Raw genomic sequence first — 12,481 nt, forward strand, 5'->3', positions numbered from 1 at the left:
TTTAAGACAGAGGTCTTCTCCCATAAACCACACCAGCTAACTATGATACAGGATGGAGGCTGGAGATATGGTCAGTGGTGAAGAGCACTTGTTGCTTTTGCAGAGAACTGGGGTTCAGTTCCCAGCACCCACATGGTGGCTCACAACCATCTGTCTATAATTCCAGTTACAGGGAACTTGATGCCCTCTTCTGAACCCTGGGCGTCAAGCACACACATGTGGTACACATGCATGCAGACAAAACACTCATACACATAAAGTAACTAAATAAACCTTAAAAATAAAAAGATTAAACTGGGTGGTAGTGGCTCATGACTTTAATCCCAGCACTCGGGAGGATCTCTGTGAGATTGTGGCTAGCCTTGTCTACAGAGTGGGGCCCAGGATAGCCAGGGCTACACAGTCAAACCTTGTCTTGAAAAAACAAACAACAACAAAAAAAGATGTGTGAGGAAGAACACTCTCTAAATATGCAAATGGCAGCTAATCTGAGATGTGTGGTTTGTTAGCGAGAACAGAAAAAGAAATTATTTCAGGGGAGGAATAGTATTAACAACTTGCAGACATGCCTTTAAGAACACAGTGGCTTGTCTCTACCGGAGAGCTGGGGTACTAGGTACTGAACTTGGGTCACCAGACTTGTATGGCTAGCACTTTTACCTACTGAACCATTTCCTCAGTCTGACTTGCCTATTTTTAATCAATATTACTAAGGTTTGTCTATGTTGTTGCATGCTACTGCTGTCCTTCATTTTCATTGCTCAATAATTACCCAGTGTGATTATTAAAAAAAAAAAAAAAAAAAAAAAAGAATGCAGTGGCTGTGTTAGACGTATAGTGCTGGGGATGTCTTTCTGTATGCTGTGAATGTGTGTTGCTCTGATTTGGTTGATAAATAAAACACTGATTGGCCAGTAGCTGCTGTGGATATTGTTCTGTATGCTGTGAATGTGTTTCTCTGATTGGTTAATAAATAAAGTATTGATTGGCTAGTAACCAGGCAGGAAGTATAGGCAGGACAAAGAGAGAGGAGAATTCTGGGAACAGGAAGGTTGAGTCAGGAGACGCTGCCAGCTGCTGCCGCCACGAGAAGTAAGATGTAAAGGTACCAGTAAGCCATGAGCCACATGGCAAGGTATAGATTTATAGAAATGGATTAATTTCAGATATAAGAACTAGATAGCAAGAAGCCTGCCACAGCCATACAGTTTATAAGTAGTGTAAGTTTCTGTGTGTTTACTTGGGTCCAAGCAGCTGCAGGACTGGCAGATGAGAGAGATTTGTCCTGACCATGGGCCGGGTGGGACACAGGAAAACTTCAGCTACAGTTCAGTTGGTAGAATGCTCGTCTAGCATGCACAAAACCCCAGGTTCCATTCTCCAGCACCCCATTAAAATGGTTCTGGTGGTGCTCACCTGTAGTCCTACTGCTCAGGAAGTAGAGGAGGGAGGTCAGAGGTTCAAGATCATCATCAGCTACATCGTGAGTTCTACACTAGCTTGGGATGCATGAGACCTTAAACTTTAAAAAAAGAAAAAGGAAAAGGAAAGAAAGAAGGACACAGTGGAGAAGCAAGACAGAATATAGACAGTAAAGCACATTCTCAGCTTTGCTGCCACACCATGAACAAGATAAATCTTTTGATGAAACAGTTCATAGCAGCCAAGAGTCAAGACGCTGATTACCAGTCAATTACTAAAAACACGAGAAAGCAGGTTCCCGAGCAATGAACCGTCCTGGGTGTTCCACACAGTGTCAGCAGAAAGCAAGTCTGAATCAGCTGATGAGTCTGTGCAGAAATACCTTCTTGTTGCTGAATCTCATACAAACTAATATAAGATGGTTTTACCTCCTGGAGAATATGCTGAACACTTATGAATGTCATCATTTTTGTGATCTCTTTGAAGAAGGATATCTTAAATAGTACAATAGTTCAAGGAAGAGTTTACATACAGAAAGAGGTGGAGTCAAGAGGGTGTGGCTCACTGATAGAGTACTTGGCTAGCATATGCAAGGCCCTGAGTTTAGTCTCCAGAACTGGCAAAAAGAGAAAAAAGAAAAGAAAAGAGAAGAGAAGAGAAGAGAAGGCAAGGGAAGGGGGAAGGGGAAGGGAAAAGAAAAAGGAAAGGGAAAGGAAAGGTAATGAAAGGAAAGAAAAAAGATACTGTCTCAGACCTCAGAGAAACAAGACTGAGGATATATCTTGTAGTAGACTTGACTTCAAACAATGTTAAAAGTAATTTAGAAAAAGAAAAAATAAAACAGGCCAAAGGCTCACACCTGAGAGAAAGCAAGGGCCTGAGGGTGTAACTCAGAGATACAGTACTTTGCTTACCGTTTTTTTTTTTTTTGGGGGGGGGCTGTTTGAGACAGGGTTTCTCTGTGTAGTTTTGGTGCCTGTCCTGGATCTCACTCTGTAGACCAGGCTGGCCTCGAACTCACAGAGATCTGCCTGGCTCCGCCTCTTGAGTGCTGGGATTAAAGGTATGTGCCACAACTGCCCCACTCTTGCTTAGGTTGTATGAGGTCCTGGGTTTGGTTCCCAGCATGATGGGAAGAAGAACAAATACATAAACAAATTTAATAATTCCAAAGAATAGAGGCAAAGTGATCTTTCATTTTTTATTATCTTTCTCAGTTTAGAAATGAAAATGTATATGTTTGCTGTGAACAATATGGCTACTTTTCTTGTTTTCATTGAGCTAACAGATAATGACAACAATACACTTGATTACACACGTGTATGTACAAATGTCACGCAGATTACACACATGTGTGTACATGTCACGCAGGTGGTTGCAGGGTGGTAAGGGGCTGAGAGCAAAGACAAACAGTGAGAGAGAAGAGCTGGGATTTGTGATACAGAGCACGGGTGATAGCTACGAAATGTCAGAGTTCTTTGGAAGCACACATGGACTACTTGTGAATGTATTACCGATCTGAGATGACCTCTGGAAAAAAGGTAATTAGAAAAAAGGAAGACAAAATGGAGTCAGAGAAATTGCTCAATTAAAGCCACAAAGTGGCTGGTCATGGTGTCAGGTGCCTTTGATCTCAGCACTAGGGAGCAGAAGCAGGTGGATCTCTGTGTGTTTGAGGCCAATGTGGTCTACATAGTGAGTTCCAGGACAGGCAAGGGCTAGGCAGAGGGACCCTGTTTCAAAAACAAACAAACAAACAAAAAGCCAACAAACAGACAACCAACAAACAAACAAACCAAAAATCCATAAAGCGGTTGTGGTCGTTTAAATGCAAAATCATTCATAATCTTAGAAATTTAAAGCTTGCTCTCCAGTTGTTGGTAATGTTTGGGGAAACTTAGGAGGTGTGGCCTTGTTGGAGGAAGTTCGTCCCTAGGGGAGGGCTTTGAAGTTTCAAAGACTCACGCCATTCCCAGTTCATTCTCCTTGCTCCCTGTTTACATGTCAAGATGTAAGCTCTTAGCTTCCAGCTCCAGCCCCAGTGCCTCCTACTGTATGAGGTGAGGGACTCATCCCTCTGGGACTGTAAAGCCCAAGCAAGCCCTTCCTCCTGTAAGTTGCCTTGGTCATGGTGTTTAATCACAGCCAACAGAAAAGTAACTAATGCAGTTGTTCACGTCTATAACATCAGCGCTTGGGGATGGAGGCAAAAGGTCATCCTCATCTGTGAAGGCCAGCCTGGGCTACATGAGACTCTGTATCAAAATGAATAAAACATACCAAAAACCCACAAAAATAAGAAAAGAGATAAAGACAAAAATGTGAACAAGGAACAGGGCAAAAAAATAGAAGACTGTAGTAAATGTAATATATATTAATCTAACTACATAAAAAAAAAAAACCACAGGGCTAGAGAGATGGCTCAATGGTTATGAGCATTTCGTGCTCTTCCAAAAGACCTGGGTTCAATTCCCAGCACCCATGTTAGGCTGCTCACAGCTATCTGTAACGCCAGTTCTAGGGGAGCTGATATCCTCTTACGGCCCCTCAGGCATCATACTCACATGATGTACACACGTTGTATATGTGCATACACTTGGGTACACACACACTCACACACTGAGTAAATAAGTCAGTGTTTAAAAATCACTTTAAATGTCAAACAGTCTAAACGCATCAATTAAAAGACAGAGACGGGGCTTGGGCGGTAGCTTAGCTAGAAAAGTGCTTGCTGTGGAAAGATGGGGTATGGAGTTGAATTGCCAGAAACCACTTTAAAAATCTGGGGACAGTGGCAACTTACTGTCCAGCACTGGAGAGGAAAAAACAGGCATATCCTTGGGGCCAGCCACCCTAGCCAACATGGTGAGCAGCAGACCAGTGGGAGACCTTATGTCAAAACCAAGGCAGACGGCCTGAGAAATGGCACCTACTTCATTTTCCTGAGTAGACCTATGCCTCCAGGCCCAGTGGATATGACAGTCCTTCATGTGTATGCATCAAACTATGTGATGCAAAAACTCATAGAAATTGGAGGGAAAGTAGATGCCACACTCTTATTATAGGTGGAGATCTGAGAGCCCCTCTTTCAGGAATGAGCATGATCAGCAGGCAGCTGAAAATAGGTAAGGGTGTAGTTAAATCCACTACCAGGAGCAGCAGCAGCAGCAGCTGGATATAACTGATATCTACAGATGCCTTCATCACAATAGAATTACGCACTCTGCTCAGGCTCACTTGGAGCATTCAGAGCCACAAAGCATACCTTAATAAATATTTGAAAATAGAAACCATGAGCTGGGCATCATGGCACATGCCTTTAGCCCCAGCTCTCAGGAGGCAGAGGCAAGAGGATCTCTGAGTTCAAAGCCAGCCTGGTCTACATAGTGAGTTCCAGGACAGCCAGAGCTATGTAGAGAGACCCTGTCTTAAAAAGAAAATAGAAATCATGTGATGTCCGTTGCTAGACCAAAGTGAAAATTGACCAGAAAGCAATTACAGAAATGTAACTGGAAAACCCACAAATTATGGAGATTAAACAGCATACATTTAGGTAATCCATGCAACTAAGAACTTTCCAAGAGAAATTGAAAGTATTTTGAACTAAATGAAAAGGAAGACACAATTTATGGGATGCAGCAAAATCAGTGTTCAAAGGGAAATTCAGAGCACTCAATGTGGATAATGGAAAAGAAGAAATATCTAGAACCGGTAATCTATGCTTCTAAATTAGGAAAGTAGGAAAAGAACAAGTGATACATGGCAATAGACTCCTTAAAGCCTGTGGGAAGCTGATATGGAAAGACATGAAATTCAAGGGAATCTTGGGCTACACAGCAAGACCCTGTCCAAACACACACACACACACACACACACATACACACACACACACACACACTCACACTCATACACTTATATACACATGCACACACACATACTCACATGCCCATGCACACACACACATGCATATACACACACTCACACACACGCAGACACACATACTCACATGCACATGCATACACACATACTCACATGCACATGCATACACACACACACACACACACACACACACACACACACACACACACACACAAACAAATATTTAGGAACCAGGATGATCAAGAGTTCAAGGCCAGCCTGAGCTACATGAGACTGAAAACTGACTAGGCTATGAGACCTTTTCTGAACAACAACAAAGCAAGCAAGCAAACAACAAACTCCCCAGTTAAATAGAAGGAAAAAAAAAAGAACAATTAAATGAAGGTAAGCTGAAAAAATAAATAATAAAAAAGTACAGAGCAGAAATCAACAAGGCCATTGAACTCAGGGCCTCACCCACACTAGACAAAGCATGACCACTGAGCTAGAGTCACAGCCTTTGTTTTGTCTTTGAGGTAAGCAGGCTGCATCTTTTTACCCCAGACTGATCTTGGTTATTGGCCACTGTGTCCAGCCGATGGACAGCAGAGTGAACCCAGGAAGACAGGTCCATTGTTACCAAGATGTCAGTTCGGCTCGGTTTGATCTACAGATTCACAACAATCCCAATCAATACAAATTTTTGGGTATCTGCAAAATGACTTGGCAGTGTGTATATGAAGAGGCAAACACCCAAATCTAGAACAGCAAATAATAATACAGTGTTCAAAGAAAACAAGGGGGAGACTGATATGACCCAAACTCACAAGGCACTATAAATCTATACAGATAAAGACATGCTATTGGCAAAAGAATAGATCAGTGGGATGGTACAGAGTCTGCAAATAGATATACAGTCAACTGTGTTTGGAAAGAAGAAGGAAACCAGTGTATGTGTGAGTGTGTGTGCATGTATGTAAGTGTGTGCAAGTGTGTATGTGTGTGTGCATGTGTGCGTGTGTGCATGTGTGCAAGTGTGTGTGTGTGTGTGTGTGTGTGTGTGTGTGTGTGTGTGTGTGTTGGGGAGGGCGACAATAACAGAAATCAATAGGAGTGAATATGATCAAAATATACTATACACTCATATAGTAATCTCATAGAGAAACTCATTATTTTGTACAATTAGTATATGCTGATGAAAATGTCTAAAGGTAAATAAATTGCTATTCATAGTGGTCCACGCTTAGAGGCCTACGCAGAAGGACTGCCAAAAGTTTAAGGCCAGCCTGGGCTACGTAGAAAGGAAAAGATGGGAGTGGGGCGGCTGCTAAAGGGAAGGGGAAAGGAAAAAAACAATGGAAAGGCCAAGAAAAGAAAAAGGAAAGGAATAAACTAGTAGACCCAGGCATTGGACTGTTCACCAGTCCTGAAAAGAAATATGCTGGGGTTGAGAAACGGCTCAGCTGGTAAAGTGCTTGCCTTGTAGGCACAAAGATCTGAGTTCAATCCCCAGAATTCACTTTAAAAAAAAAAAAAGCTAAAGCCGAGCGGTGGTGGCGCATGCGCCTTTAATCCCAGCACTTGGGAGGCAGAGGCAGGCGGATCTCTGTGAGTTCGAGGCCAGCCTAGTCTCCAAAGCGAGTTTCAGGAAAGGCACAAAGCTATACAGAGAAACCCTGTCTCGAAAGACCATAAATAGATAGATAGATAGATAGATAGATAGATAGATAGATAGATAGATAGATAAAATAAAATAAAATAAAATAAAATAAAATAAAATAAAAAAAGCTGAGCATGGTGATGTGTGCTTAGAATCCCAGCACTGAGGAGGTGGAGACAGGGAGACAGGCAGGTCCCAGAGGCTCACTAATCAGCCAGCCTAGCCCACGTGGTGAATTCCAGGCCAGTAAGAGACCCTGCTTCATAAAAAAAGTGACTATCACTTGAGGAATGACATCATAGGTTGTCCTCTGACCTCTCTGTGTGTTCACACACTCAAGCACGCACATATGTGGACTTCCCCAGATACATACACAAACAAAGAAATAAGCTGTCAAGGCATGGCGAAGTATTAGATTACTAAGTGAGAGAAGCCAGTTTGAAAAGTCTAATTTGTATAATACCAACCAAATGACAGTCTGGGTAGGACAAAACTGGAAAAGACAACATGATTGGTCACTGTCGGGGCTTGAGAAGGATGAACAGGTGGAGATGGGAAATAATGGTCCTAGAGTGGTGGAAACCGGCCACTGCGCTTCTTCATGCACACTGTGAACTGCACACTTGGATAATGGAGGATCCGTTCTAGTGGGGGAGATGATAATGTTGGAGTCTGCGCATTACGAGGGTGGGGAGTCTATGGGAGTTCCCTGGGCCTTCTTTTCAAGTGTGCAATGAACCTAAACCTGCTCTAAATGCATCCAGAAGGTAGAAGGGTTGAGGATGCAGCTCAGTGGCAGAGTGTGTGCTGAGTGTGTGAGGCTCTGGGTGCCCAAAATGCCACACTCAAGTCTTGGAGAAGAGCAGGAAGCTGACCACCTCTCCAGCTCAAGTCAAGTGTACACTAGTTTCTCGGCTTGTGTTTAGTCTGAAGATCAGGTTTTGGCATAGAAAATTCTTAATCTTAAAAGTCCTTTTCTAGGGGGCTGGAGAGACAGCTCAGCAGTTAAGACCACTAACTGCTCTTCCACAGGACGTGGCTTCAACTCCCAGCACCCACATGGCAGCTCACAACTGTAACTCCAAGATCTGACACCCTCATATAGACATACATGCAGGCAAAGCACCAATGCAAACAAAAAGTATATAAATATATATTTTTTTAAAGTCCTTTTCTGGGGCCTAGAGGGATGGCTCAGTGGTTAAACGCACTCGCTGTTCTCGCAGAGGACCTGGGTTCAACCCATCAGTTCCCAGCAACCACATGGTGGTCATCACCATCAGTAATTCCTGTTCCGGGAAATCCAAGACTCTCTTCTGCTGTACAGGTACCAGGTAATGCATGTGGTGCACATACATACATGCAGGCACAATACTCAGAAACATAAAAATAAATCTAAAAAGAATTGTTTTAAAAAGTCCTTTTCTGCTCTTTAATTGTCTGACTCTTGGAAAAGTTCTCATGCAACTTAGAGCTGATGCTGCTCTGCTTGGTTAACACTCTGCCTTTCCAGAACCTTCCATTCATTCCCTGTAGTGCCTTCCAAGCCTGTGGCACCGAGGGCAGGACGCCTGTCTGCCTCTCCCCAATAGATGGTGGCCTACCTTATGCTGCCGCCGCTGCCGTCCGAAGGAGACAGTCTGTCCCACACAAGAAAGCCTTGTAGAGAAACTCGGGTCTCATAAAAGTTTAGGGTTTCCCAACCTGTCTCTGTCTCTCTGTCTCTGTCTCTGTGTCTCTGTGTCTCTCTGTCTCTCTGTGTCTCTGTCTCTCTCTGTGTCTCTGTCTCTGTCTCTCTCTCTGCCTCTGCCTCTGTCTCTCTGTCTCTCTGTCTCTCTGTGTCTCTGTCTCTGTCTCTCTCTCTCAGACTCCAAGTTTGTATTCCTTTGTCCCTAGAGAACAGCTGGGCAGCGCTCGTATAGCAATCACTGTCCCAGGGTTTGGGGGGAAGCAGTGCACAGAATATGAAATCCTTTTTTGATAACACAGCTCTAAGAAGCTCTCTGACAAGGGGAAGCAGAAGCCAAGAGGAATTGAAATAATCCACGTTTCAAATATCTAAAGACATGTGAGGAACCAGCCCTAGGGAACTGCGTGAAATGGAACTAAAGAGCAAAGGCCAGGGGAACATTCAGAGAACGGGGTAAGGACGAGAGAGAACAGGGGTGGGGGTGCCTATCAAGTGACCAAACGCCCAGGTTCCCTTCTCCTGGCTCCCCGGTTCTCTTCCCTTGCTCCCGACAGAACTTACTTGAAGGTGGATGACTTCTCGGTCTGACTCCATCTTGCTGCCCTCCGGCTTCTTTCCACCCTCGGAGTGCCTGGAGTTTGCGTGGGCTCTTCGGCTGGGCAGTCTGTGGCTGCAGCTTTTCTGGGGTGGGAGACAGGGCCGCTGCAAGACAGACCTGCTATTCATCCGCTGATGCGGGATGCTTGGCTTGGCTTCAGCCCCTGGGGGAGGCGCACATGTGTGCAAGTGTCTGCCCTGCATGTGGCATATCGATAGGTGGCCTTTTGAGTCCCCCTTCCAGTCCCCGCCAGGTCATCTGAGGTTACCTCGTCTGCTTTGAGGCAGTAGCTTTACTATTTGAAAAAGTAAATCTGCATATTTGCCAAGGAAATTGGAGAGTAGCTTTAAGGGAGTCTTCATGCTTCTCACTAGTGGTTCAGAATAGGGTCTGCAGTCACAAGGGTCGGGTAGCCCTCAGCATAGTCTCAAGACGGAAGTTTCAGGGATTTCTCATCTTGGCTGTTTGTGCCCTCCATTCTTAAGAGTGGGGGAGAGGAGGGAGTAGCTTACCCAGGAGGATGCAAAGCTACAAGGTAAGTGATGCAGCTTCACGACAGATTGATTCCAGCCGGGAGGTGGTGGCCCCCACGCCTTTAATCCCGGCACTCAGGAGGCAGAGCCGGGAGGATCTCTGTGAGTTCGAGGCCAGCCTGGTCTACAGAATGAGTTCCAGGACAGATAGGGCTGTTACAGAGACTGATTCTTTCAACTGTTCTCCCAATGTGAGAGGGAGACAGAGGTGAGAGAGCTTGGGGAAGGCTGTGCCTTCAGATCCTTTAGTGAAGCCAGCTGCATTTCCTCCACTTCTAAAAGAGAGCTACAACAGCCGGCCTTTTTTTTTGGAAACTGATTATTTTTCCTGTTTACCTTAGAACCTAAAACACTTCTGTCTTGTTCCTAGACCTGTTTTAGACTCAAGATGCTGTCTGTGGTGGGAGTGTCTGTGAATGTGCCAGATGAGGGCTGTCAGCGAGAATTTCCATTCAGGGTCACGGGAGGTAGGAACGGGGCAGGGCAGAGTCCTGTATTTATTCTTACCACTCTCATATTGAAGACACACACACACACACACACACACACACACAGAGAGAGAGAGAGAGAGAGAGAGAGAGAGAGAGAGAGAGAGAGTTTCTTAACTTCTCTTACACGTCTAAGTCCAACCCTGCTAGACTGTGTGTGAGCAGGTTAGATGATGCACGATTATTACGTCAAGTCAACAAGATTACCCATCACGCCTACCTCCCACAATTACATCTGTGTCAGTCAGCTTTCTGTCACTGTGACAAAATACTTGGGGCAATCAATCAGCCTTTGGCATGTGGGTTCAGAGATTTTAGTTCATGGTTGGCAGGCCCTGCAGCAGTGCTCCAAAATCATAAACGTGTGTTGTAGAGGGAGTCCACTCACCCCCTCTCAAGGGCAAGCCCCACAGTAACCTAACTTCCTCCCACTGGCTCCCCCTCCACGACCTCCCAATAGCACCATCTCCTGATGACCAAGCCTTCAACACATGGGCCTCTGGGAAACATTTCACTACTCTCTGTGAGAAGAACTATCCTCAACATTTAGCATACACTGCTTACTTTTCATGATAATTCTGGAAGGTGGTTTCCATTCTTACCACTGATTTATAGAAGAATAAAGAGAAGCACAGGAGGCTGAGCAGGTGCTCAAGGTTGTCCAAGATTTGAACCCAAGAAACCCGGATTCAGACAAGGCACACATTTGGTTTAAAGAGGAGAGGCAACCACACTCCCGGTGGGTGCCCTCCCGCCCTCTGCCTTCCTCTTCTTTCCCTCATAGTCCAGAGTGAGAAAGTGAAGTCCATCCCTTGTTTCTTTGGCTCGCCATCTTTTTTTACTGGAGCAGTAGATGAGAGCTTACATTTTATCTACAGGCAGAGAGAGAGAGAGAGAGAGAGAGAGAGAGAGAGAGAGAGAGAGAGAGAGGAGGAAGAGGAGAGATTGAGCCTGGTGTGGGCTTTTAAAACCTCAAACTCCACTCCCAGTGACATACGTCCCACAAAAAGGCCACATCTCCTAATCCTTTCAGAACTGGCTTACTACCTTATGTGGAATTCTAGGATAATAACTCAAAGGGAGAAATAAAAAAAAAAATTGAAAGTCCTCTTTAGCAATAAAACCTATCAAACACATTCTCTTGGACCAGTAAGGTAGATGGGTCAATTGGTACTGGGTTCTATAATCAAGTCCAATAGCCCAAGTTAGATCCTTGATATCCACATAGTGGAAGAGAGAAGCAATTCCTGCAAGCTGTGGTGTGTGTGTGTGTGTGTGTGTGTGTGTGTGTGTGTGTGTGTGTTTTCTCATGTTTATGTTTATATACTATAAAATAAAAATGTGCTGTTTACTGTAGAGTTAAAAAATGGGGTTGGAGAGATGGCTCAGTGGTTAAGAGCACTGACTGCTCTTCCAGAGGACCCGGGTTCAATTCCCAGCACCCGCATGGTAGCTCACAACTGTCTGTAACTCTAGTTCCAGAGGATCTGACACCCTCACACAGATATGCATGCAGGCAAAACACCAATACACACAAAATAAAAAAATAAAATAAACTTTTCGCGCGGTGGTGGTACAAGTCTTTAATCCCAGCACTCAGGAGTCAGAGCCAGGCGGATCTCTGTGAGTTCGAGGCCAGCCTGGTCTGCAGAGAGAGATCTAGGAGAGGCATCAAAACTACACAGAGAAACCTTGTCTCAAAAAACCAAAAAAAAAAAAAATAATAATAATAATAATAATAAAATAAAATAATAATTAAAAAACCTTTGGAGGATCAAAAACAAAATATTAACCGCCTCCTTTCCTGTTGCCTTTCTGCTGTGGCTGGCAGCTCCCATTATCTTTTAACTACATAGATGCATCTGGCTGGATAGAGGGGAAAACAGGAGAAAATACGAAAGAGAAAAGCACCTGAAAAACTTTCCAAAGAAATTTCCTTAGTAACGAGTACATTGGCTCTAAGAGGAAACAGCTGTGATTGGTTAGGAACCTGGTCAGTGGCTAAGCCTGTCCTGAATGTGAACTGTACTGTATCTCAGAAGCATCATGTGGAGGTAAACAAGAAGCAGAATTTGGAAAGTATTTTATCTCCTCTGTCACACTGTGACCCTGGACCAGGGGTCATCATACTTTTTCTGTAAGAGGCCAGAGAGCAACTCTTTTTTCCCTTTGTAGATCATATGGTTTCTGTCACACCCACTCAGCCCTGCTGTTATTGTGTAAAAACAGCCA

At 44.3% G+C, this 12,481-nt stretch overlaps 1 protein-coding gene across 1 annotated transcript in view; it reads right to left on the minus strand.

Moving 5' to 3' along the window:
- Ninj2 (ninjurin 2) overlaps positions 1 to 9,424 on the minus strand; it is a 104,907-nt gene extending 95,483 nt beyond the window's left edge. Inside the window, exon 1 of the mRNA XM_037204189.1 lies at positions 9,192 to 9,424. Coding sequence (XP_037060084.1) covers positions 9,192 to 9,356 — 165 coding nt within the window. The 5' untranslated portion in view covers positions 9,357 to 9,424. The remainder of the gene's footprint in view (positions 1 to 9,191) is intronic.
- Positions 9,425 to 12,481: the final 3,057 nt, after the last annotated feature.

Source organism: Peromyscus leucopus, chromosome 3 (assembly GCF_004664715.2).
Source record: "Peromyscus leucopus breed LL Stock chromosome 3, UCI_PerLeu_2.1, whole genome shotgun sequence".
NCBI classification, from domain to species: domain Eukaryota; kingdom Metazoa; phylum Chordata; class Mammalia; order Rodentia; family Cricetidae; genus Peromyscus; species Peromyscus leucopus.